This window comes from Molossus molossus, unplaced genomic scaffold (genome assembly GCF_014108415.1).
Source record: "Molossus molossus isolate mMolMol1 unplaced genomic scaffold, mMolMol1.p scaffold_m16_p_7, whole genome shotgun sequence".
NCBI classification, from domain to species: Eukaryota; Metazoa; Chordata; class Mammalia; order Chiroptera; family Molossidae; genus Molossus; species Molossus molossus.
In genome coordinates this window covers 435,430-462,850 of record NW_023425401.1, presented here as the reverse complement: position 1 = coordinate 462,850, position 27,421 = coordinate 435,430, and the positions used below count along the sequence as shown (strand labels likewise).

Below are 27,421 nucleotides of genomic sequence, written 5' to 3'. Positions count from 1 at the left end.
GGACGGGTACTTGGTACTGTCCGAGCCAGGAGCGGTGGCCCAACAGCGAGCCGCGCCAGGGGCACCAATCGGTTGGCTGAGCAGGCTAAGGGCCCAGGTGCAGCGCGCTGGGCCGGCACCCCCTCCGGAGAGGCCGCGGCGGAGGGGAGCCCTCGACCGCACCTGAGGGGCCACCCCTGGAGCCAGCGAAAAGCTGCGATGGGCACTGTTTCCAGCAAAGCGGGTGCGCCCGCGCTGAGCAGGGGCCAAGGAATGCAGGACCTTCTGGGGCTCTGGGGCTCGCCCAGAAGTTGACCAAGGTAAGGCTTGTATTTGACTATTTACTGATTGTTTTGTTGCCAATCTTCATCGAGGACATTTTCCTATTGACTTTGAGAGAGAAGGAGGGAGACACATCCACTGGCTGCCTCCCGCACCCCACCCCCGACCGCGGGACCGAACCCGCAGCCACGCAGCGCCCTGGACGGAGCCGCGCCGCGCGGGCTCCACGCGCTGCGTCACCGGCGGGCAGACCTGGGCTCAGGAACCTGGGGGCCGTGGAGGAAGGCGCCCCGGCTGCGGCCGCAGGCGGGCGGTGGGGGGACCAGCCGAGCCCAGCGCCCCCTCTGCGTGTCCGCCTCGGGCCAGCTCGGCGCGGCTCGGTGCTCCACGCCCCAATGCGCGGAGGCTCCCGCCGACTCCCGGACCCCTCCCCGCCTCGGCCTTCGCCCCCCGAGCTCGGTCCCTCTCCTCCCGTCAGAGGTCCCCTCACGGCGGGGCAGGCCCGCCCCGCCCCGCCTGGCGCGGCCGGAACGGCAGCGTGAAACGGGTCGGGGAGATCCGGCCCGGGAAGCCGGCGGCCTGCGGGCACGCCCGCCTCCTCCCGTCCTCAGCGTCCCAGCGGCCGCGCGCCTCTCCTTTCTCCCGGCGTGCCCCGGGCTAACCTAACGCGGACGGCAGGGCGGCAGCGTCCGCCGCGCCAGGGGTCCCGCTGACGCCAACAACCCCTGGCGTCTGAAAACGCGCGGGCGGAGCAATGCCCAAGGCCGCTCGGTTCCAAACAGTTCTGAGAAGCCGGAGAGCCGACGCTGCGAATGCGCGGAAAAACCTCCAGTCGCTTCCCATTGGTTAATCCCACTGTCGTTTCTGACCGCCCGCCTCCCGTGCTCGCGGGCGATGTTCTTATTGGCTGGTTTCCGCCAGCCGCCCGCCCTCACTGGCCCATCCCTCCGTTCGTTAGGCTCGGCAGCAGACACAGGCGGAGAGAGCCGCGTGGCCCCGCCCCCTCTCGCGCACAGCGCGTCTGTGTTGAGGCTGGAGGTCCCGCCCCCACGTGCCGTGTGCAGAAACAAACAGCCGTTAGAGAGGAGGTGTCGGGGGCGGGGGCGGGCTAGAAGGACACACGCGATTGGACCGCCGCTGGGGTTCAAACTAGCAAAGCGAGCGGCCATTGGCCGGGGCGGCGCGAGGCGGGTCCCGGTTATTGTCCGGGCTCCGGCGGTGGCGGCGGCGGGGGTCGGTGCTGCGGGAGCAGCGGCGGCGGCTCGGCGGGAGTGAGGGCGGGAGCGGCCGAGACCATGGTGAGGGCGGCGTGGCGGCGGCGGCGGGGCGGGTGGGCTGCGGCGGGCGGGCAGAGGCCAGGCGGCCTGGACGGGCGGCAGCCCGTCCGGCGCCGGGAGCGAATCCGAGTGCTTAGCGGCGCGCCGTGTGGACGGGACGCGGCGCTCGGTGGGGACGCGCGGGTCCCTGGCTCTCTGGCCGTGCGGCCCGGAGCCGGAGCTCTTCCGCGCGGCCCCGCTGGTGCTCCCAGGGGTCACGCGCGCCAGCGGTCGCCCGGTGTCCCTTTACCGGCAGCTAAAAATACCGGAGGCACTGAGTTGTCATCCGAGCGCTGAGGGTTTTAAACTTGAGCGGAAGTGCGCCGCGGCCGTTGGGGGACCGTGCGCGCGTCCTGATGAAGTGACTCCGTCCTGCCACAGGTGTGTCCCGCCGCGGGGCGCGCCGCTCAGCCTCGCTCGGGGCTCGGGGCGCCGGGAGGCTGCGGGTTCGAGCCCCTCCTCCCAGGTCCGTCGCCCGCCCGGGAAGCGCAGGGCTTGTGTTTTGTTTCTGGCGGCCACACGTGTTCAGGTGCAGGGGCACGACGCCGGGGGGATGGGCGCGTGTCCGCGGCGCAGTGTCGGCCGCAGCCGGCGGTGCCGCAGGAGGCTGGGCGCCGGCGCCTGCGGGTGTGTCTGGACGCGGAGACCGTGGCCGTGGTGGCGTCCGGTGCCGAGGTTTCTGAGCACGGACTTGGTGTCTGCTTTCTCAAAAGGCAGGTGAACGCACAGCTAGGATGAGCCGGCGAAGCGGAGAAGAGCGCCTTGGGAAGCCCGCAGGGGGTTGCCGGTGACGGCTTGTGTTAGTAACGAAGGAGAGTCGCGGTTCAGAGAGGGACAGTGGTTCGAATTTTAGGCTGTGCACCAGCTGAGTGGTGTCTGAGTGTTTTATACCAGGGCAAACAGCGGAAAAGCTTCTGAGGAGTAAGTGAACATTTAAAAACTTATACAGTATCTTTTTCTTGTACAGAAGTAAGGTCAGAAACTATTAAAAGTTTATGAGGCATCCTGGAGAAATCTAGAGAGCCTCGTTTCTCGCTGTCAGTCTCTTGCTAAGTTGTTTTATGTAAGACACACATAAGAATTCATTCTTGGCTTTTCCCTGCTGTTTTTACCTGCTACACCCTTTTACAAAAATATATAGTTTTCAGAGATAGACATTAAATTTAAACATACACTTATGGGGACTATACACAGTTGACTTTTTTTTTAGCCTCAACCTGAGGACTTTTTTTTTTTTTGTTCACATAGAGTGGGAGAGAGAGAGAGAAACATTGCCGTGAAAGGGACACATCGAGTGGCTGCCACCCGCATGACCCAGCCAGGGCCGGGGACAAACTGCAACTGAGGTACATGCCCTTAGCGGGAACCGAACCCGGGTCTCTCTGGACCACAGGCCGATGCTCTAACCACTGAGCCACGCCAGCCAGGGCCACATTGGCTTTTTAAAAAAGATTTTTAACCCTGGCTGGTGTGGCTCAGCGGTTGGAGGGTGGAACGTTGACCCGCGGACCAAAGAGTCACAGGTTCAATTCCTGTCAAGGGCATGTACCTCCGCGGTTTGTCCCCAGCCCCGTGGGGTCGTGCGGGAGGCAGCCAGTGGATGTGGCTCTATCACAAGGATGTTTCTCTCTCTCTTCTTCCCTCCCACTCTATCTGAAGGTAAATGGAAGAATATCCTTGGGTGAGGATTAAAAGAATAAATAAATAATTTTTTAATTGATACGAGAGACCTCTTGGTGCATGGGTGGACTGAGCCACACCAGCCTGACAATTGGTTGATTCATGTATGTGCTCTGACCAAGGATCAAATCTGGAAGCAGGCCAGGGGCTGTATAGTGGGTTTTTAACCTAAATTTCTCTCTCTCTCTCTTTCTCTCTCTCTTTCGTGGTACATGCCCCTAGTGGGAACCAAACCCGGGAATCTCTGGTCTGCAGGCCGACACTCTAACCGCTGAGCCAAACTGGCCAGGGCTAACCTAAATTTTTTTTTTTTTTTTTATCCTCACCTGAGGACATTTTCCCATTTTTTGTTCAGGTAGAGTGGAAGGGAGAGAGAGGGAGGGAGGTAGGGAGGGAGAGAGAGAGAGAGAGAGAAACATCAACGTGAAAGGGTCACATCGAGTGGTTGCCACCTGTACAACCCAACCAGGGCCGGGGACAAACTGCAACCGAGGTACGTGCCCTTAGCGGGAACTGAACCCAGGTCTCTGGACCGCAGACCGACGCTCTAACCGCTGAGCCAAACTGGCCAGGGCTGACCTAAAACTTTTTTAAGGAAAACATTACAGCCCTGGCCAGTTTGGTTCAGTGGTAGAGCGGCGCCCCTGGACCAATGAGTTGTGGTTGGATTCCAGCCAAGGGCACATACCTAGCTTTCAGTTAGTCCCCGGTCCTGGTTGGGTCATGCAGGAGGCATCCAGTTGATGTGTCCCTCTCACGTTGAAGTTTCTCTTTCTCCTTCTCTTTCTACCTGAAGATAAATAGGAAAGTATCCTCAGATGAGGATAATAAAAAAAAAAGGGCCCTGGCCAGTTTGGCTCAGCGGTTAAAGCGTCGGCCTGCGGTCTGGAGAGACCCGGGTTCGGTTCCCGCTAAGGGCATGTACCTCGGTTGCAGTTTGTCCCCGGCCCTGGTTGGTCGTGCGGGTGGCAGCCACTCGATGTGTCCCTTCACGTCGATGTTTCTCTCTCTCTCTCCCTCCCTCCCTCCCACTCTATCTGTACAAAAAATGGAAAAAAAATATTCTCGGGTGAGGATAAAAAAAAAAAAAGGAAAGCATTACAAAGGGGAAATGCCTGCCTTGGCTAAGTAGGTCATTTGGTTAGAGTGTTGTTCCCATATGCCAAGGTTGTGGGTTCAATCCTCAGTCAGGACACACACAAGAATCAACCAATGAATGCATAAATAAGTGGAACAACAAATCGTTGTCTCTCTCTAAAAAAAATAAAAATTTGAAACTAAAAATGGGAAAAGCCATTTCAAAACTCACCCTGTACTTCAAAAATATAGACCTTCAAACAAGTAGCCAATCTTGTAAACTCATTTCTTTGAATAACTTTTCTAACTTACTGTGTGACCTAGAGTGTATGTGTACACACACACACTATAATACACCATTCCTACATAAACAAGCTCCCTGCACTTGTAGATACCTTGCCTTTTTCATGAAGAAGTATGTTTTGTAGGTTGTTCTTTAAGATAGTCCTCACTTAACAGTTGTGGATAGATTCTGCAACTTGAAGCAAAACAAGGTATAATGAATGCAGTTTTATCACAGGCTAATTGATAACGTTTTTTTATGTTATAACAAAATAGTGTTGAACAAAAAGGCATTCAAGGACCTGGTGTATTTCATTGCATTTATATACCATGTCCTATTCGTAAACATAAAGATTAATGGAGAAATACTTCTTTTCTGTCAGATGAAAGTAGTATTTATTTAACCCCTTGAGTATAAGTTTGAAAGTCTTTTTTTAACTGTAAAACATTTAAGTGTACCGTTTAATCATTACTGCAAGTCATCTCCAGAACTTTTTCATCTTCCCAAACTGAAACTCTGTGCCCGTCTACCCCTCTCCCAGCTTCTGGCTCCACCATTCACTTTCTGCCCCTGTAATTTTCACCTCATATAATTGGAATCTAATGATATTTGTCCTTCTTTGGCTGGCTTATTTCATTCAGCATAATGTCTTCAAGGTTCACCCATGTTGTAGCCTGTGTGAAAATTTCCTTCCTTTATACAGCTGAATACTATTCCACTGTATGTGTGGACCACATTTGTTTTACCTATTTATACATCATTGAAACCTTGAGCTGTTAACATCTTATAGCTGTTGTGAATAATGCTGTTATGAACAGGAGCGTACAAAAAATATCTGTTCAAGTGCCTGCTTTCAGTTCTTTGGGTATATATCTAGAAGTGGAATTGCTGGATCATATGGTAATTCTATGTTTATTTATTTTAGTCAATCCTCACCTGAGCATATTTTTTCTATTAATTTTTTTTTTTTTTTGAGAGAGAGAGTGGAAGGGGAGAGAGAGAGAAACATCGATGTGAGAGAGACACACACATCTACACGTTGCCTCCTGCACACACACTGGCCCGGGGAGCTAAGCTGCAACCCAGGAATGTGCCCTTAACCAGGAATCCAAGCCAAGACCCTTCAGTGCTCGGGCCAATGCCCCAACCACTGAGCCACACAGGCCAGGGCTCATTTTTTAAAAATTGGTATCTAGAGAGAGGAAGTGGGAGGGACATCTTTTGGGGGGAGAAACATTAATTGGCAGCCTCCTGCACGTGTCTTGACCAGGGATTGAACCACAACCTGGATATGTGCCCTGATGACCAGGATCAAACCTTAACCACTCTTTGGTGTCCAGGAACACTGACTGACTACGGCTGTGTTATTGGGTGGTTTTTTTTTGCATTTTTTTTCCGGGAGAGAGGGAGGAAGAGAGAGAGAGAAACATCAATGTGAGAGAGAGACACATTGAGTGGCCACCACCCACACCACCCCTACTGGGGCCGGGGACAAACTGCAACCGAGGTACGTGCCTTTAGCGGGAACCAAACCCTGGCCTCTGTGGTCCATGGGCTGACGCTCTAACCGCTGAGCCAAACTGGCCAGGGCTATTTTTTTTTTCCTCCTAGAAGAGCTAAGTTCTGAATGTTTTTGTGGAAATTATATGTTGACATTTAAAAAAATTATTTCATTTGAAACATTTCTGGCATAAAAGTTATGTTGACTTAATGAATATTCTTAAGTCTGAAATTTGAAAAGTATGTTCAAATTTTTAGCAATTTTATTTTATTTTAAATATTTAAGGCTTGACCTCATTTTATATACATTAATAAATGGTGATATAACATGTATATTGTATGTATATTTACATTATTATTAATTTACTTAAAATTGACAATCACCTAGATCTTTTTTAACTCACTAAAATAAAACTAGAGCCTGCGGCTGGTGTGGCTCAGTGGATGGAGCGTTGTCCCATAGACTGAGAGGTCCTGGTTTGATTCCTGGTCAGGGCACATGCACTGGTTGCAGGCTTGATCCCCAGTAGGGGGCGTGCAGGAGATAGCCAATTGGTGTTTCTCACATCCATGTTTCCTATTTCTCCCTTCCTCTCTCTCTAAAAATCAATAAAAACATAGAAAAATAAATAAATAAAACTAGAAAAATTTTGTTTCCTGAATATTTTTGAAATAGCATCTTCATCTGGAGCCTTTTTTCATGTAGGCTGGAGGCAAAGCTGGTAAGGACAGTGGGAAGGCCAAAGCTAAGGCAGTGTCTCGCTCCCAGAGAGCTGGGCTACAGGTAATGTATCCATGATGTCATAACTTATTAATAAATTGTTTTCTTTACTGTTGTAATTTTATGATCCATCGATGTTTTATTAATTACAAAAATACTGCTGAGCTTTAGTACTGAGATTAATTGTTCGAAATGTAAATCATAAAGCAATTATCTTAGTGTGTATTCTCTCTTTTAAACAAGAACAAGTTATGAAGAGGTCTTAAATAAATTTAGTAATTTTGCTTTTGTAAAATCTATTTCTAGATTATAATTGTGTTCCTGATTCTTTTATAAAGTGTATCATTGAAATGAGTGTGCTGTGGTTTTTCTTTTGAGGAAGGTTTTGTAGTAGTGCATTAACTTTCAGGATGAAATAGAATTCTTGGTAGAATAATGAATTATCCACTGGTCCTCTGAATATTCCCCTAGTAGCTTTCATTTTAGACTTAATGATATACCCAAAACACTAAGTATTTTTAAACTTCATCTATTTGAATAGTTGTACCTTTAATCCACAAACCAAAATTTTTCTAGTTAAGAATTATTCTCTCTATATAAGAGACACTTTGTAAACAGGAAAGTTGGAAGGCCAGACTGTAACATTTGGTGGATTTTATCCTCTTGGGAGTGATGAGCCATTGAAAGTTTTTGAGCAAAAGGCTGACATCTAGGTGGTACTGCAGGAAGAGGGACGGAAACTTAAACTTGATGGGTACATTCTATATTTTAACTCAGCAGGTCAATTTCTGTTAGAACTTATCTGAAGTGGGAGATGAAGACAGATGAATATACGTGATATACGTAATTAAAGTGGGATGGAGAAGAATAGGAGTCAGATGTGTGCTTCCAAAAAGTGGGAGGGCAGGTATAGTGTTGAGAGGAAAGTCAAAGGTTTCTGTAAGCCTTAGAACTAAGGGACACAGGAGTTTGTGGTAAGGACAGCTTATAAGATTTAAGACTGTGTGTGGGGTCATTTTGAAGTTTTGCCAAAACATCCATATGAAAATTCTAAAAGTTTTAGATTTGAGTCCAGCTTTTCCAAGAAAGGTAATCAAAAGAATTACGAATTTAAAATCATTTCTGTAAAATTGGTGGTTCGTGCTATGAATGCATCTCCAAGTGGAGCACAGAGAGGAGCACAGGGCCGTGGTGGGTCCCTGAGAAGCACTGAGAAGACACAGGAGCAGTCGGGGTTTGGAGGTGGGGCTAGAGCTCTGTGATCTGCAGCCCAAGAAGAAATGGTTTTTGAGGTCCTGCTATGTGTCAGATGACACGCTGATCACTGAGGATGCACTGGGGAGTAAGGCATAGATCCTGCTCTTGGGGAGCTCAGAATTATTTAGGGAAGCAATATGAACATTCCCCCCGGCCAGAAAAATAGATGTGTTGTGCCTTTTCACCTTAGGGATGCCATTTAGAGGTGGCTGATACGTTTGGCCATTAAAATGTCACCGCTGGCCTTCAAGAATGGTGTAATGTTTGGGAGAAAATGGGTGACAGGAAAGTAAGGGTTTCAGGATTTGCTTTTATTTATTTTGTTTAATTTTTTGTGTTTTTAATTTTTTAATTGACTTTAGAGAGAGAGGAAGGGAGAGGGAGAGAGAGATAGAAACACTGGGGATCAGGCCTAAACCTGGGCATGTGCCCTGACCAGGAATCGAACTGACGACCTCTTGGTGCATGGGTCCGACGCTCAACCACTGAGCCACACCAGCTGGGCCAGGATTTCCTTTAAAATTTTGCCTTCGGAAAGCAGGTATCTAGGCTGTAACTGGTGGCACTTGACATAGACATGTGGGGAGGTTTTACGTGAAGGAAAGGAGCCTGTGGAGAGGAAGAAATTGGAGCTGTTGGAATGGTGAGGCCAGGAACAGGGTGAGAAAGATCCATAAAAAAGTGGTAGAGGATAGTCAAGGGTGCAGACCAGGAGGATTGGGGTATTTTGGAAATGAGAAAAAGAGAGTCACAGTAGAGAACAGTGTTGGTTTTCCTCAGGCCCCCTCTTGAAACTGAGGAAAGATAGGATGGAGTTGGGGCTTAAAGTAAGGTGGTGGAGTTTCAGAGTCATGAGGCTGTTATGTGAAAGAATTAACCAGAAGAGAATATGATGATGTGGCCACATGGAATGTGCAGTTGACAACTGCACAGCAGAGTCTCTCTTCATTTTATGATGACACGAGATGAGGCAGAAACTAATTCATAAAGCCCTCTGGTGGTTTGTGTTCTAACTCTACTCTTCTCAGGAGGGTCAAAGCAGGCATGAAGATTCAGGGCTAAATACTAGGACACAGCACACAGGCCTAGGGACTGTTAACTGCCAAATAGGTTTGGCTTCTAATATGGGCAACCAAATGTTTTAACTTTATGCTTTGCTTATGTGCCTTTGATTACACTCAGTGGAGTGATGTTAAGACTCTTCAGTGCCTCCCATTCAGATGATGTCTCTTTCAGTTTCCCGTGGGCCGCATCCACAGACATTTGAAGACTCGAACCACAAGCCACGGAAGGGTTGGTGCCACTGCGGCCGTGTACAGTGCGGCAATCCTGGAGTACCTCACTGCTGAGGTGTGTGGGGGTGTTGGATATGGAAGTCCAAAAATACTAGACTAGAAAAGGCTGGGACTGTGGAATGTGTTTGAAACAAAAAACACACATCTGCTTGTTAGTCTCTTTAATAGCAGTTTTAGATGTGTTTTCATCAGCCTGTTACCCAGTACCAGTGACAGAGAGAACCTTGGTGTACTTGTTGCTCTTTTTTTAAAACATATTTTTATTGATTTTTAGAGGAAGGGAGAGGGAGAGAGAGAGAAACATCAATGAGAGAGAAACATCAATGAGAGAGAACATTGATTGGCTGCCTCCTGGATGCCCCCCTGGATGATCCCCACTGGGGATCAGGCCCACAACCTGGACGTGTGCCCTGATGAGGAACTGAACCGAACCGCTGACCCCTCAGTACATGGGTCAGCACTCAAGCACTGAGCCACACAGTCTGGGCTGATGATACATTTTTATTCATTTATTTTTTTCTATTTATCTTCAGATAGAGTGGGATGGAGAGAGAGGAAGAGAAGAAAGGGAGAGAAAGAGAAACATCAAGGGACACTGGGTGTTGCCTCCCGCACAACCCTGACCAGGGCCAGGGACGAACTGCAATGGATCAAACCCGCGACTCTTTAGTCTGCAGGCCGACGCTCTGACCGCTGAGCTAAACCGGCCAGGGCAAATGATACATTTTTTTAAATCACAAATATAATATGAAATCTGACTAAAAACTTAATGAATCATTCTGGTTCTATACATGATTGTATGCATAATATACTAAATTGTGCTCAGGAAGATAAGTTACTTGGTCAACAGTTCTTTTTTTTAAGATTTTTAAAATTGATTTTTTTAACAGAAAATTTATAAAGATTAAACAGTATGAAAAGATGTTCAACTTCAATATTACCAGAAGAAAGCAAGTTGAAGAACAAGAAGTGATCACTGAGTGACTGCGTAATTGACACATTTATAAGTCATTAGTCTTCTGTGGTGATAGCAGGGCTGTGAGAAGAGCTCTCATGCACCTTCAGTTTTCTTGAAGTATAATTTACATGCAAGAAAATGCACCCATGTTAAGTGTACAGTTCAGTGAGTTTTGGCAATAATAAACATCCGTCAATTCCCCCCAAAAAATTGATTTTTAGAGGGAGACAGAGAAACATTGATGTGACATCAATCGCCTGCCTCCTGCTCAGCTCCTACTCGGGATCAACCCTGAAACCCAGGCATGTGCCCTGACTGGGAACTGAACCAGCATCTTTTCATTGCATGTTATGACATCCAACTAACTGAGCCACACCAGCCATGGCTGGGCAGGAGTTCTTCATTGCTGGGTCATGGGCCACCACTTCCTCTGTTCTGGCTCCTCCTAAGGAAAACATAGGTGGCCATGGAACTCCAAAAGCTGTATTCCAAGCAAGTCGAGTGGTAGAGGTAGCCAACCTAGTAGAAACAGAAGGAAGATTTTTACTTGAGGAAGATTTAGGTTCAACCTGTATGTTAATTATCTTTGCTGTCATTTCATTAACCTCACCTGATCGTTTGTGTCCTGTTGAAGAGTTTTTTTGTTTTTGGTACATGCTCCTAGCAGGAACCGAACCCGAGACTCTCTGGTCCGCAGGCTGACGCTCCAGTCGCTGAGCCAAACCGGCCAGGGCACCGTTGAAAATTTAATATTGAATTACTGTGCCCCTGCGCCCCTCCGCCCCCCAATCAAGCCCTGGCCAGTGTGGCTCCACTGGTTGGGCATCATCCCATGCACAGAGAAGTTGCTGGCTGGATTCTGCATCAGGGCACATGCCCAGGTTTCAGGCTCACTCCCCAGCAGGGAGTGTGCAGGAGGCAGCCTATGGATTTTCCACCCTCACATCCATGTTTCTCTTTCTCCCTCTCCCTTTCTCTTCCTCTTAAAAAAAAAAAAAGTCTCCAAAGGCTTTCCATTGCCCTCAGGAAAAAATTTAGATGGGGGTTGTGAATCAATAAATAAATAGAAGAGATTGGCTTACTGGTAGTTTCAGCTTTGCTATGTTGTGAACCGGGTTTTGTTTTGGCAATATGGTACTAGTTGAGAACCTATCTTCCCCTTCCTTATCAGTCTTATACCAGTTTTTGTTTAGCTGCAAACTTTTCAGAAAAGTACCTGTTTTGTTCACTACTAGAGCATCTTCTGGCTCAGAATGTTCAGGTCCCATCTGAACTCCCATTTTCTTTATTCTTGGAAACTTTGATTACAATTAATTAGGTTAAGATTAGATAGTAAACCTATATAAGCAGTCAACATACTTTCAGATATATAAATTTGGGATTTTCATCATTAGTACACGCATAGAAAATAATGTAGTCATTAGTAGAGGTAATCACTTTCAACCTTGGCTTCCTGCTGGGATCACTTCGGGTGCCAGGCCAGTTGGAGTCCCAGGGGGAGAAGAAGGTGGGGTTCTGGTGGATTTTAAAGCATGCCAGTCACTTCAGATGTACACCAAGGCTTCCTGCCACCCTAAATGCAGAGGTTCTGTGGAGTTTCTTTTGTACTCTATTCTATAAGGATTTATAATGCCAGTGTAGTCTGTGGAGGCAAAACAAACTAACAAAGTACATTTCTCTAGCTAGCTGGGACTTTGAAATTCTTCTAGTTGAAAATGTCCATTGTAGCCCTGGCTGGTTTGGCTCAGCGGTTAGAGCGTCGGCCTGTGGTCCAGAGAGACCCAGGTTCGGTTTCCACTAGGCGCATGTACCTTGATTGCAGTTTGTCCCGGCCCTGGTTGGGTCATGCGGGTGGCAGCCATTCGATGTGCCCCTTTCACATCGATGTTTGTCTCTCTTCCTCTCTCTCCCTCCCACTCTGAACAAAAAATGGATAAATGTCCTCCGGTGAGGATTAAAAAAAAAAAAAAGAAAAAATGTCTATTGTAGAATAAAGGTCTTCTAGCTTATTACATATAGATTATAGGGCCCAGTGATGCTAAAAACTCTGAACAAAAAAAAAAAAATTTTAATCTTTTTTACAAGTGCTAAGAAGTAAATTGCAGCCATTAAGCACTATACCAAAGTAGACAATATGGATATGTTAAAATTTATGATTTTTCTACATGTCCACATTTAGAATCTTGGCTGAGGAATAATATTGTCCCTTGGCTTTACTTTCTATAGAAGTAACTTTTTGCTCAAGTTTCTACCGCTCTTGCAGAAAATGAATATTAACAGGCCAAGTGAAGTAATGAGAGCTCTATAAAAGTATTCTAAGAATATGAAAAAAGAATGAACTTTGGAACGTTTGAACATTTCTATGATCTCTCTCTTCCATGAATGGCAGGGGTACTTATGAAAAACAGAATCTCTGTTCTCAAGGATATGATTGTTTTGAAATACATTGGGTGGGACTTGTTCATATGTTTATATTCCTGTTCAATGCCAAATCCATTGTCGGAGGAGCATTAATAAATATCCCAGAATTCATTTTTAAAAAATGAAAAAGAGTCCGGCTGGTGTGGCTCAGTGGTTGAGTGTAGACCCATGCACCAAGTGGTCACTGGTTCGATTCCCAGTCAAGGCACATGCCCAGGTTGTCGACTTGATCCCCAGTAGGGGGCGTGCAGGAGGCAGCTGATAGATGTCTCTCTCATGGATGTTTCTATCTCTCCCTCTCCCTGACTCTCTAAAAAATCAATAAAACATACTTTAAAAATATGGAAAAGAAAAATGTACTGTTGGTTTTTACATATTTTGTGTTTTATGTACAGATGCTATAGTGATCTTTTTAGCTATAATTGTGAACATTACACCAAATCCTTAAACACTTCACCCTTTGATGTGCTGTCTCATGGGTACTGTGTAGGTGCTGGAGCTGGCAGGTAATGCTTCCAAGGATCTCAAAGTGAAGCGGATCACTCCACGCCACTTGCAGCTTGCAATCCGTGGTGATGAAGAGTTGGATTCTCTTATCAAGGCTACCATAGCGGGGGGTGGTATGTATCTGAGCTCTTCAGCCTAGAGTGTTGTTGGCCTTTCTAACTATAATTCAGATCAGTGATCCAGTGCATTTCATCAACTAGCTAGAACACTTATAAACTTAAATTCTATGTTAAATTTTGTTACAATTCTAGGCTTCTTTTCATTATCACCTTAAGAAATATTTCTCCATATGCAAGGCTGCAAGTCCTTTATCTAAATTTCATATGATACTTAAAATCTGGTGTTTAAAATATTTCCCATGCTTGTTAAACTATTTGGAAAATGATCTTGAGAAATTGCTTAACATGATGCCCTTGGAAATCAGAGCATGATCAGATGAGTCAGGATCAGTGCAGGTGAGATGTAAATTGGTGTCCCTTAACCTTTTTTGGGTCACCTTTGGAGAACCTCTTGAAAACTGTGTTTACTCTTCCAAGAAGCACATAAAATCACATCATTTTGCAATCTTAAAGGGGTTCCCAGACCCTGAGGTGGGCCCCCTCCCTTGGTATAGATACTTAAACTGGATCAGACGTGAGAGGGGACTTAAGTAAATTTCATTCTTTGTATAATTGCTCTTTTTGGTTTGAGGCTCTGAAGTTGTCAGATACAGCCACCTAACGTTCTTTAATATGTTTCTTTTAATTTCATTCTAGGTGTGATCCCTCACATCCACAAGTCTCTGATTGGAAAGAAGGGGCAGCAGAAAACTGCTTAGAGAGTTATTTTAACCAGCCCTCTTTCCCCCTGTCATTGTACTGTAACTAGGACAGAAGAAATAATGGGGATATGTGGAATTTTAAAAACAGTTAAATGGAAAAGCATAGACAATTACTGTAGACATGGTAAGAGAAACATTTGTATGTTCTTAGACTCTAAGTTTGATAAAAGTACCTTTTCACGTGGCAACAGTTGTGTGTTGATTGGCTGGATTTCTCCCATGTGTTTTATACAAAAATGGAATCGATAAACCATTTTTTACAAAAATAATGTGTCTCAAAACTGTTCTGTTTATGATGGTTGGAAATATTTTGCTCAAACTTTGAAATTTTTAGTATTTCAAATTGGTTGTATATTCAGAATAATCTTAAAATACAATTTGGGAATATAGCTTTTCCATGATTGATACTCATAATTAATCTTAGATGCTATCCATTTCTAGTATGCAGTTACTTTACATACTACTAAAGAAAGAAAAACTGCCCATTAACCATGATATGCCATTGATAATTAAATGCATCCCAATTTTAGAGATTTTAGAAGATGAAACATACCCTTAGAATTGTTGAAATAAGCCCTGGCCAGTTTCTCAGTGGTTAGAGTGTCTGCCCGCAGGTTCAATTCTGGTCAAGGGTACATACCTCGGTTGCCGTTTGGTCCCCAACCCTGGTTGGGGTGCAGCGGGAGGCAACCAGTCGATGTAAGACATCGATGTTTCCTTCCCTCCCTTCCACTCTGAAGATAAATAGAAAAAATATGTCCTTGGGTGAGGATTAAAAAAAATAATAAAAATAGAATTGTTGAAATTAGGATAGTGGGACCATTCAATTTACTGAGCATTTACTGTATGGCAGGCCCTGTGCTAAGTGCTTTACTGACCCAGAAATTTTATTACCCCCCACTTTAAACATGTGGAACCTGGTAATTAAATAGTTTCCCAGAAAACATTAAGTAGATAGAAGATGGTGGATCTGGGAAACAAACCTAGATATGCCTGACTTCAGAGTCCACACTCTTACCTAGATTTGAAGTTAAATTTTTATCAGTTTTATGCTTTTGGCTTAAAATTCAAACTCTTAGTCGTTTTTTATTGATACAGTAATATTCAGTAATTTGTACAATATTTTAAAAATTATTTTTGTCAATTTCTAAGTAACTTGTATAATGTGTCAGATAGTGGTACGTCAGACAATATTTTTCTGCCTGGAAGTCCTCATTACAAAGAGAAAAATTTTAATGTTTTATAATGTAACACTATCAAAACAAAACTCATTTAAAAAAAACTTATGGAAATTTTCAGAAATAAAGAGAATAGTGTAATGAATACCTGTGCATTTACTCATCCTGCAATCCTAACCATTATCCTGAGGTCAGTATAGTTTTACTTGTACCCCCTACCCCCCAGTCTGCCTCCCAGTGGACCTTTTTGAACCCCATTTCAGGCTGATTTATTTTCATTTCTGCATACTTCAGCATGTCTCTAAAAACCGGGTACTTTTTAGACTATAACCTAATATCATTAACTAGCGTATTTCATAATATCAAATATCACATTAGTATGCAAATTTCCGATTGTCTCATAACTTTATAGTTTGAACCAGAATCCAGATAAGATTTGTATCTTATATTTTCCTGATAATCTCATTTCCTTTTTAAAAATCTTTTTACCGATTTTTCAGAGAGAAACATTGATCTGCTGCCTCCTGCACGCCCCCTACTGGGGATCAAGCCCACAACCCAGGCATGTGCCCTGACTGGGAATCTAACCAGGACCTCTCAATCCACTCTCCATCTACTGAGCCACACTGGCGTTTTTTCTTTTTTTTATCCTCACCCGAGGACATTTTCCCATTTTTTGTTCAGATAGTGCGGGAGGGAGGGGGACAAACATCGATGTGAAGGGACACATTGAGTGGCTGCCACCCGCACGACCAACCAGGGCCAGGGACAAACTGCAACCAAGGTACATACCCTTAGCGGGAACCGAACCCGGGTCTCTCTGTACCACAGGCCGACGCTCCAACCGCTGAGCCAAACCGGCCAGGGCTCGTTTCTTTTTAATCTATAGATTTCTCACTTTTTTTCTTACAATTTTATTTTTGAAGAAACAGCTGTCCTATATAGAATTATATCTAACTATAGATTTTACTGAATACATCCTAATGGTATTTTTTTTCTTTCTGTTCCTTGTATTTTCTATAAACAGCTCTAGAGGGCCTTTTTGTTGCATTCCCCCCCCCCCCCCCCGACATGTTTTTATTCATTTGAGAGGAAGAGAAAGAAACATTAGTGTGAGAAATACCAACCAGTTGCCTCTGTTATGTGCAGACCAGGGATCAAACCTGCAACCTAGGCTTATGTACCCTGACCACAGCCTTTTGGCGTATGGGATGATGTTCTAACCAAGCCTGGCTAGGGCACATTTTGCTTTTTCACACAAGAAATTCATAGGAGAAACCATGTACTTCTATTGGATCCAACACCTAATTCCTGCCTCATCTTGTAACATGAAGACTGATTGATGGTGGGTTGGGTATTGTCAGCCTGTTCTATCCATCAAGTTCTCTTCCCTCATCAGTTACTGCCCAGATCCAGGACCTATTGAGGGTGGCCAATGGGTGATATCCTGTCATCCCTTCTGCTCTTGAATTTATAAGGCAGGACAAAAAGACTTTGTCACCCGAGGGTATTTTTCCATTGATTTTTACAGAGTGGGAGGGAGGGACAGGGAGACATCGATTGGTTGCTTCCCATGGCACCCCAACAGGATTGAACCTGCAACCCAGGTACATGCCCTTGATTTGTAATCAAACCCGTGACCCCTTCCATCCAAGGGCTGATGTCCTAGCCACTGAGCCATATCGGCCAGTGAGAAATGTTCCTTCTAATGGGAATATCTCCGCGCATATTTGGACAAGTTTCTATACTGGGAGGACCCGGTTATCCGTATGTGAACTTTTAATAGTTTTTGGAATCCGAAGTAGTGATAGAAATGGCAATAATTGACCTGGCCAGTTTTCCTCAGTGGTTAGAGCATTGGCCTGCGGTCCAGAGACCTGGGTTCAGTTCCCGCTAAGGGCATGTATCTTGGTTGCAGTTTGTCACCGGCCCTGGTTGGGTTGTGCGGGTGGCAGCCACTCGATGTGTCCTTTTCACGTGGATGTTTCTCTCTCCCTCTCTCTGAACAAAAAATGGAAAAATGTCCTCGGGTAAGGCTAAAAGAAAAAGCAAATAATCAACAGAGAATAGGGTTCTTTTACTTGAGTTTTCTAGATAATTGGTTCAAACATGTTTCCTTTTGATACTGTAGTAGTTGTTTTTTTTTATCCTCACCCGAGGACATCTTTTGATATTTTGTTCAGATGGAGAGAGAGAGAAGCATCAACGTGAAAGCGACACATCGAGTGGCTGCCACCCACACGACCCAACCAGGGCTGGGGACAAACTGCAACCAAGGTACATGCCCTTAGCGGGAACCGAACCCAGGTCTCTCCGGACCGCAGGCTGACGCTCTAACCGCTGAGCCAAACCGGCCAGGGCTATACCATAGTTGTTTGACTGTCTCCAGGGTCATATCCTTTTTGACTTTTAGAGAACTATCACTTTGTTGTTCCACTCATTTACTGGTTGATTCTTGTGCCCTGACTGGGATTGAATCTGCAACCTTTGCAAAGAGATGACGCTCTAACCAACTGAGCTACCTGGACAGGGCAGACGTGATGTTATTCCTGTCAGGTTGTAAGACGGACTCATCTGGTTGGTGAGCCCTTGAGCAAGAGAACAGTCCTGTGTTACCTCCCAAGTAAGTGTCTGCTACAAAGCTGACCCTTCCCTGTGGAGCCAAGGCGATCATGGCACAGGCCAACACCTTGATGGCAGAGGGCTGTCAAGCTGTACTCAGATCCTTGACCTACAGAAATAGATGTTTAGTCATTAAATTGGGGATAACTTGAAACCCCTGAGTAGATACTCATACGATATGCTTTTAGCATGTGTGATTCACAACAAAAAAGTTCCTAATTCTGGAAGAGTCAACAGGGTGCATGTTCAAGTTTCACACAGTTCAGTATTTGAGCCTCCCGTGGGCCATGTACTAGGATTCACTGAACACACTGGACAAAAACCCAGGGGTTCACACTCGCAACAAAAACTAATATACCATGTACTGAGCACTCACAGGAGTGCTGGACAGTGGACTGCTCAACCCCATGCAGCAGTGCACCATATGTAAGGAGGGACTGTATAGAATGTAGACTTGGTTCTGAAAGAACTAAATGGGCAGACCACCACACAGCTTGAGAATTTCCTATGGGTGTCCCCGGAGAGCCTAGCTGCAGCCTCTACCTCCGCAGGTTACACCACTCCAGGTACCTGACTTTTCTTATCAGACTCGATGTTGTTAATTCATATATTAAGCTTTATAACACACCATTTATTCTTCACCTACATCTTCAAAACGAATAGTTCCTACACCATTATTTAAAACAAACCATGCCTTTCGATTTGTTACAGCACTCTTTTTGATAACACACCTTTGAATGTATCAAGTGACAACTTCCTTAAAGGATCATTGCTCCCAACCTTTTCCTGCCCCTGCCTACCGCTCCAGTATTCCACTCACAGCTTACCTGGGTGAGATAGTGAGATTTAATCCTTAGGTTAGGAAAGCAGAAAAAGTTAAGTGCCCTGTGGAATTAACCAAACAGCATGGTTGCTTTAGTAATCTGTTGCTGCTTAAAATGAAACCCAAACAAAGACAGACAATTGTTTAGTTTTTATTTCATAATCATAAACTTAACTCTGCAATCCAGCTAGACTTGGAAAGAGTAAAGAAAATATGGAACTCAACGAACTGCGGCAAGAGCATGAATATTATAGACATTCCAAGCAGATGGGGGCGAAGGGGTGGCTCTCCTGAGCTACAGAAGGAATGGTCTGGTAGTTAAGATAAAACACAAGTCAAATTTATGAGAGTTGTCCACAGTCAGCAATGGTGACCTTTTTGCTGGTCTTGCCATTCCTGGACCCAAAGCTCTCCATGGTTGTCACAATATCCATGCCATCTTTCACCTGGCCGAAGACCACGTGCTTGCCATCCAACCTGGAAACAGAACAATCACTACTACCAGTGACAAGAGACAACAAACAGCCTGCATTGTGCATTAAGATGAGAAGAGCAGCCCTGCCGGTTTGGCTCAGCGGTTAGAGTGTCAGCCCGTGGACCAGAGTCCTGGGTTCAGTTCCTGCTAAGGGCACATACCTTGGATTGTGGTTTGTCCCCAGCCCTGGTTGGGGTCATGTGAGTGGCAACCACTTGATGTCTCTCTCTATTCCGCTCTATATGAAGATAAATGCAAAAATGTCCTTGGTGAGGATTTAAAAAACAAAACAAAAACAATAGTGTCCCACAGACCAATATAGTACACCCAAGAAAGCACCAGACAGGTGGCTTATTCAGCCTTTAACACTAATGTTGCCTGGCTGGCGTGGCTCAGTGGACCGAGCACCATCCCACGGACTGAGAGATCTGGTTCAATTCCCGGTCACGGCATATGAATGCCCAGGTTGCAGGCTCCACCCGGGGGATCTTGCAAGAGGCAGCCCATCCATAAGTCTCTCTCACATCAAAATTACTCTCTCTCCCTTCCTCCCTATTTAAAAAAAACACAAAAAAATCAAGAATATATATATATATATATATATATATATATATATATTTCCTTTGATATGTGCCCCTAATGGGAGCCAAACCCAGGACTCTCTGGTCTGCAGGCCAATGCTCCAACCGCTGATCCAAACCGGCAGTGAGGGCAACAAAAATGTATTTAAAAAAAAAAAAAAATACTAGCTAATGTTAAGTAGTTAAATACTGGAAACATTGCTTATCCTTCTACCTAAAGGAAAAGGCAACAATAGACTGACCAAAAAAAGGTGGCTCAAGATTCTCCAACTGTGGCTATAAATTCAGTTTAGAATGGACTCCTAAAATGGGTCAGTAAGTCACATGTTAATTAGACAGAAGTACTGCTAATAAGCCAAATATCCAGCAGCTAAGTTGCCCTGGTTCAATGTTACACACAACAGATCCCTACTACCTCCAAGATGGAACCAGCAGGGAAAGGCTGAAGCCAACAAGTAGCGCTCCATGGCTGCCCCTTACCACTCAGTCTTGGCAGTGCAGATGAAAAACTGGGAACCGTTTGTGTTGGGTCCAGCATTTGCCATGGACAAGATGCCAGGACCCGTGTGCTTCAGGATGAAATTCTCATCTTCAAATTTCTCCCCATAGATGGACTTGCCGCCTGTGCCATTATGGCGTGTGAAGTCACCACCCTATGAATGTAACAGAGAAACCTGTCACTTTTGCAACATAATCAGAAAACATGCCAAGCCTGCAAGGTTCAAATGTCAAAACTCACGCTTAAACTGACCAGAACGTTTAAGTGACACCAAAATGGTAGAATAACAGCTCATGTATACATCCTAAATGGCACTGGCTCAATCCCAAGTTAAGGTAACAAGGAAAATCAAAATCAGTGAATTTCATACCTGGCACATAAATCCTGGGATAATTCTGTGAAAGGAGGAACCTTTATAACCAAATCCTTTCTCCCCAGTGCTCAGAGCACGAAAGTTTTCTATTGAAAACAAAGAAAAAGGACATACACATGTAGACACACATACACAATTAAAATTCAACTGCCTTTATTAAAGTGAAAAGGAACTAACCTGCCGTCTTTGGAACTTTGTCCATAAACAGCTGTAAGAGAAAAATCACACCTGCTTACATATTTAATTGTTAACTACCCATGTCTTTAAGGGCTTCTGAATCAAATTCATTTTGTCACTAGAAAAGAATGCTTCAGTAATTACTTTGAATCCCAAATAAGTGCTCCAGGCAGCCTTAATGTTCTGTGGGGGTGAGTTAGGCAACATGAGACCCAAAGACATGCCAAAAATCCAGAACTTGTAAAGACTTACATAGTGTGAGGCTTCTAAAAAGTGACTCAGAACTTTATGACACCTACTCCTAAACAGATATATGGCTTCTCAAATGTCCATCACCTCCCCAACCTCAGCTGGAACTGAAGGACAAGATTTTTAGGCATAGTAACTGCTGCTCCACCATCCGGGGTAAATTGCTCTAATCTGAGTCACTGGTAAAAAAAATATTACTGCCTCCAATCTTTTAACATAACTTAAAAGATTAGATAAGCAGTCACTTCTTGGATTCCGGGTCCCTCACCTAGTAGTGGGTTAAAAAATACAAAGACTGGTCTCTAGTACCTGTCTTGGACTTTTCCTGTGTGTATAAAGCATTTAAGTCCTTTCAAAAAGACAGCTTGTTTCAAGTTATCCGACTACTCCAGAAACCTGCACCACAATATGCATGCACACCCCAGGAGGTTCACTTGGGAAGACGCATTTTTAGCTTCTGCGTACTTGTGCCCACCACGCAGAGCCTTTCTAAGCTGGGCGCTGGGAAGTCGCCGCACTGTCCCCGCCACCCGGAGCTGGGGTCGAGGCCTAACTGGCAGCCCCAGCGCCGGCCTCGCCAAGGGATCTGCAGGAGGGCCTATCTCGTTTCCACTAAGCCCCGCGGCTAACCCGACACTAACACGTTAAAAGCATTAGGCTCCGGCCAAGTTTCCACGTGGGCCCTTGACAGTTGGTAGGAGACTCGGCGGCGGGCGGACGACTGGGACGTCCTGTCTGTGCCACGAGGCTGCGGAGCCCGCGCCCAGCGCCGTGTGGGCAGCAGCCCGCGCCCTCGCCCTGCACGAGGCCCCGCACCCCGAGTCGCCGGCTCCGGAGAAGCGCTCGCCGACCAGCGCGGGGAACGCGCCCAGGGCGCCCACCCCCCGCCACCACCGAGCGCGGCCCGGCCTCGCCCAGGGCGTCGTCACGGCGGCGGGAGGCGGGCCGCGGCGCCAGCACGCTTCCGCTGGGCGGGGAGGGCCCGGCGCGCGTCGGCCGCCCCGCACGGCCTACCCGCCGCGACGCCGAGTCACGCCGGGTCGGGGCGGGAGGCTGCCTCGCCTCCGGGCCGGCGCGGGGAAGGCGCCCTCGGGTGCGGCCGTCGCTCAGGGCGGCAGAGGCAGCGGCGCGCTCGGGGCGGCCCGGCGCCCGCCGTCCGTTAGGGGCGTTGCCGACCCGCCGGGCCTGCGGTTCGCGCGGCGGCCAACGGCTCACGGTCCGAGCACGTGCGCGGCCGGAAGGGCGCGGCCGCCCCTCCCCCGTCGCCTTTGTCTGCGCACCGCCCCCAGCCTCCCAAAATGGCCCCTCTTCAGGAAATGGCGCCGCGCCGCTGCGCTCCTCAGGCGGGCGTCCGCCCCGACCCCTCGGCCGCCGCCCCCGTCCCCGGCCCGGGCCCACCCGACGCGCCGCCTCCGCCCCTCAGACCTCGAAGGTGACGCGGCCCAACGGATCGCCATCGACGGCGATGTCGAAGTACACGATGGGGTTCACCATGGCTAGGCTCGAGCGGTTCCGGTACGACGGTGTCTGCAAGGCGGCACGAGTCTCGCCGCGCGCCCCTCTTATAGCCGCACCGGGCCCCGCCCACGGCCGGTCGCGCGCCGCCACCCTAGCCAATAGCGACCGCGCGCTGGTCGGAGTGACGGTGCGGCTGGCCTCTGAGCAGAGGCGGCGCCGCGGGGGGCGGGACTGTAGGCGCGCGTGCGCACTGGCGTTCTCCGGCAGGTTCCCGCCCGCGGGCTCGTCGCGGCACTGCGGCGGAGGGTCGGGTGCGGTGGCCGGGGACGCGGCCTAGGGTGGGGTTGGGGGGATGTGGGAGGGGCCCGGCACGGCCCGGGTGGCCGGTGGGAGCTCGAGGGGGCGCTGCGGTTGAGCGGCCGCCCCCACTCCGGGCGTCACCCCACTGCGCAGAGGGGGCGACTGAGGCGAACGCAGGCCTCAAGGTCGCGCGGCGCGCTAAGGTCGCCCGGCCGGCCCCGCCGCCCGGAGCCCAGGTGGCCTGGGGCAGCGCGGTCCTCGCGCTGCAGAGGCGCAGCCGCTCCCGCCCGAGCGGTTACGACATGCTTCCAAAATGCCCTACTTTCCGAAAATACCGCGCTCGCCCCGCCTGCGCCCGCAGGACGAAGGCGCTGCCGCGGCAGCCGGGCGGCGACGCTGCACCTCCTGCCCTGCCCGTCTCTGCCCCGCGCCCCGAGGTGTGCGGGCTTCTGCCGCGAGACACGGCGGCCACGCCGCGAACCCCGCGGGCCGAGACCTTCACGTTCAGTGCTGATGCCAAGTGTCGCCTGGGCCCGTGTTCTGTCCAGAAAACCTGGAAACGGGGAAGATTTATGTAACCTCCGCGGCCACTCCGTTGCAGTGTTCGGAGTGTTACCGAGTGTCTCCAGCTCAGTTTCTTCGTCTCCAAGACCAGGACCGGCTGCAGGAGCGCACGGGAATCCTGGGCATGGAGGGTCCTAAGGGTGCGAGAACCTGAGTGTGGTTCCGTTCTCACAACCTCCCGTTGTGCCCACTCACAGGTGCGGGCAGTCGGCGCCCCGTCCCGCAGGCTTGCGCCAGGGTCAGCAGAGCCAGCCCCGGAAAGGGGCTCTGTGACCTTGAGGAAGCTGCTTGCCCTCACCTGACACGACAGGAGCCAGGCCCTCAGGCATAAATTCCTTCAACTTCTCCCGTCCACTTTGAGCCTGAGAGCAGTTAGGGCCGCCCCCGTGGATGAACGAACGAATGAATGAATGCAGAAATGCCTAAAGACACTGGTGTTGAAAGTCCTGCCTCCTCTTCACCATCAGCCTTGTCACAGCCTGGCCCTAGGTCTGCTCACTGTATCCACACGGGCACACGGTGTCCACACTCAAAGCGGACGTGAAGGTGTTTTGTTTGTTAAGGGCGAGCAAAAGTGGTAGCGGGTCTTTAACTGGCATCGTCTGTTGTTGACCTGGACTTCCCAACTGAGGAAGATATCAGCAGGCGCAGAACCTCCAGAATGTGGGGCCGTCTGTGTCTTATTTGGACTATTCAGACCAAAATCGAATTCAGCAGAGCCCTGACCTGGCTAGCAGGTGTTCCATGCCCGCGCGCAGAGACTCGGTACCTGTTCACGCAGCATAGTGTACACGAACATTCATCTCAGAAATGTCTCCGAGCAAGAGAGAATGCCACAGGAAATTAAGCAGGTTATCCAAATAAAAACACTCCTGTGAGTGAGGGCAACCTGGCTCGTCTCCTTACGGCCTAGCTTGGTTCTTCTGGCCTCTTGCTTCTGCTCACAACCAGATGGAAGCGGCCCCTGCTGGGACAACCAGTGACATCACAGTCCACAGACCCGGGCGTCTTCCAGGTGGTGTTTCCCCTCCATCACGCCCGTGTACCACTTCCTGCTTCCACAGCTTTCTCCATGGCCTTGACTTTTCTCTGCCATTTCTCCAACTTTTCCCCTTGAACTGTTCCACTGATTTCTCATGTGTCTGAGTTGCACAGTTGACCTTTTTTGTCCCTTACACACGTGCCCTGGTGAACCTCATCCATTCCCCTGGCTCAGATTCTCAGGTGATTTGTAAACCAAGCCCCTCCTCAGGGCTCCTCCCTCCCCACCTCTCTCCTCTGTCCCTACTGCTACAGCTCCAGCTTGGCAGCCTCTTCACTGGTTACTGGGCCCTTGGCTTTCCCAGGTATTTCCAGAGTGGTCATTCTCAAAACCATCTGATTTTGTTGCTCCCATACTATACAGCCTCGTTGGAGTCCTCCTAGGCCAGGCTCACAGTACAGGACGCAAACAGCCCCCTCACTGTCTGGCACCAGCTGGCTGGCTCTGCCGGCTCTGGGTGAACATTTCTCCCACCACATGGAATCTCTCTTACCCCGCCCTGTGTTTCCAGGGCTCACCTCCTGCCTGGGCAGGGCATACCCCCCTAACCCTGCTCTTCTCCACTAGTAAAGCTCACCTGTTGTCAAGGTGGGAAATGCATTACCTCTCCCAGAGTCATAGCACCTGCAACATCCAAGCTCTTAAAGTGACTTGAATGGATGTATAAACAAGGTTACAACCCCACAGGTGGGTGATGAGAGCCAACCGGAGCCTGGCCCTGCAGTGTGTCCCCTGGGGTGGTTAAATCCTCACAGGGCCCAGACCCTATGACTGGCCAGCTCTGCAGTCCCCCATCCTCTTCCGTCAATCAGCCCAGGAGAAAATACGGGGGGGGGGGGGGGTGAAGCAGCTTCACTTCAGCACCCCCTTTCCCACCCTGGGAGTCAGGACAGGTCACCCCAGGTTTGGAATTGCAAGAAACATTGGTGTTCTTTAAAATTTTGGTAGAATTCACCCCTGAGCTGTCTGGACCTGAGCGTTTCTGCAGTGATGGGGGAGGGCATCTGACTCACTCTTGCTCCCTGTGGGTGTTCTGCATGTTTCCAGGGATTTGTTCAATTCAGTGATCTGATTTATTGGCACACAGTTCTAGTATCCCCTCATCCTTACTTCTCGAAGCCCGGTAGCAGTCCCCCCACTTTCATTTCTAATTTGTCGTATGTGCCTCTTGGTCTGACCAAAGCTTCTCTCATTTTGTTGCTTCTCAAAGAAGCACTTGTGCTTATGTTGACTATTGTCTTTCTGGTCTCTAGTTCGCCTCTGCTCCCTCGTGATTTCCTCTCTACTAGCTTTGTATTTAGTGTGTTTCTTTTCTACTTCCTTCGAGTTAGATTATTCGAGACTTTTTTTATCCTCACCTGAGGACATTTTCCCATTTTTGTTCAGATAGAATGGAAGGGAGGGAGAGGAAGAAAAGAGAAAAACATCAACGTGAAAAGGACACATTGAGTGGATGATCCCAACCTGGGCCAGGGACGAATTGCAACCAAGGCCCTTGATCAGAATCAAACCCGTGATTCATTGGTCTGTGGGCTAACACTCTAACCACTGAGCCAAACCAGCCAGGGCAAGACCTCGAGACCTTTTCTTTAAATGTAGACGTTTAGCCCTGGCTGTTTTGGCTTGGCGGTTAGAGCGTGGGCCTGCAGTCCAGAGAGACCCGGGTTCGGTTCCTGCTAAGGGGACGTACCTCAGTTGCAGTTTCTCCCTCGCCCTGGTTGGGTCGTGTGGGTGGCAGCCACTCGATGTGTCCCTTTCACATCGATGTTTCTCTCTCTCCCTCCCACTCTATCTGAACAAAATATGGAAAAATGTCCTCGGGTGAGAATTAAAAAAAATAAATGTAGATGTTTACAGCTATAGATTTCTCTTTAGCAGTGTTCTCACACATTTCACTGTTTTGTATTTTTTTTTAACCCTCACATGAGAATATTTTTTCCATTTATCTTCAGATAGAGTGGGAGAGGGAGAGAGACATCGATGTGAGAGGGATACATTGACTGGTTGCCTCCCACATGACCCTGATCAGGGCCAGGGATGAACAGCAACCGAGGCACGTGTCCTTGGCCGGAATTGAACCCAAGACTCATTGGTCCTCCAGCTGATGCTCTACTGCTGAGCCAAACCGGCCAAGGGGAGACTTTTCCGTTAAATGTAGACATTTGCAGCTGTAGGTTTCCCTCTAGCAGGAGTCTCACACATCTCACTGTTCTGTATGTTTTGTTTTCACTCCTCTCAAAATATCTTGTCACTGTGATTTCTTCTTTGATCCTTTGGCTGTTGGTTAATTTCCACGTGTTTGTGACATTCCCCCCCCCCCCCCATTATTGGCATCTAGCTTCATCTCACTGTCAGAGAATCACTTTGCATGATTTCGGTTTAACTCACTGGGACTTGTTTCAAAGCCTGCCACGTGCTCTGTCATGGAGAAGTGCACTGTGTTGCTGGGTGGTGTTCTAGACCTGGCTTTGTTTAATTGTGTAATGGCTGGTACAGGCATAAGGATGCATGACACATGACGCACACTAAGGTGAAACCCCATACAGCCACCACCCTGCTAGGGCCGTCACCACCACCACCACTGCTCTTCCCCACACCCCACCCTGTCCCCATGGGGAAGCAGATGTAAGAACTCCATGCAATGCAGTTGGTATTGGGCTTTTTGATGGCATTTACTAAAAAGCCCACACCCTGCCTGTGTCCCACATTGTTTGAGAGGGGTCCATGGTGATGTCAGGGCCACAGTCCCCATTCCACTGCCTGACACCTCCACAGTCACTGCTCAGTCCTTTAGGTACACTCCTGCCTGAAGACTCCGAGTAGCTTGCAGCCTTGTGCTCATCTCCTCCTGACCCCAAGGAGCACCCGCAGAGCAGCATGCTGGGCTGCACTGATGCCGGGAGACCATGCTCGGCCCAGCATCCCAACCCCAAAGGCCACAGGTGGCAGGGCCTGCTGATAAGCATTGTGCTGGGCCTGTCCCT

The 27,421-nt window shown here is 48.2% G+C and overlaps 2 protein-coding genes across 3 annotated transcripts; one reads left to right on the top strand and one right to left on the bottom strand.

Annotated features, from left to right (window-relative positions):
* Positions 1-1,556: 1,556 nt before the first annotated feature.
* On the top strand, positions 1,557-14,185 carry LOC118620312 (histone H2A.V). Its single transcript, XM_036247388.1, has 6 exons — positions 1,557-1,707; positions 2,107-2,294; positions 6,824-6,901; positions 9,332-9,445; positions 13,260-13,389; positions 14,032-14,185. Exons 1-6 carry the CDS (start codon positions 1,557-1,559, stop codon positions 14,091-14,093), a joined length of 723 nt encoding a protein of 240 aa, XP_036103281.1. The 3' UTR covers positions 14,094-14,185.
* Positions 14,186-18,845: 4,660 nt separating this feature from the next.
* On the bottom strand, positions 18,846-22,621 carry PPIA (peptidylprolyl isomerase A). Of its 2 annotated transcripts, XM_036247481.1 has the most exons (5): positions 22,499-22,621; positions 20,825-20,855; positions 20,645-20,733; positions 20,256-20,428; positions 18,847-19,196 (listed from the first exon to the last, which is right to left on the bottom strand). In XM_036247481.1, the coding sequence occupies exons 1-5, from the start codon at positions 22,565-22,567 to the stop codon at positions 19,061-19,063; spliced, it is 498 nt and encodes a 165-aa protein (XP_036103374.1). In that variant the 5' UTR covers positions 22,568-22,621; the 3' UTR covers positions 18,847-19,060. The 2 variants fall into 2 exon arrangements, with proteins under 2 accessions (XP_036103375.1, XP_036103374.1); XM_036247482.1 differs by lacking the exon at positions 20,825-20,855 and having other exon boundaries at positions 18,846-19,196; positions 22,499-22,599.
* Positions 22,622-27,421: the final 4,800 nt, after the last annotated feature.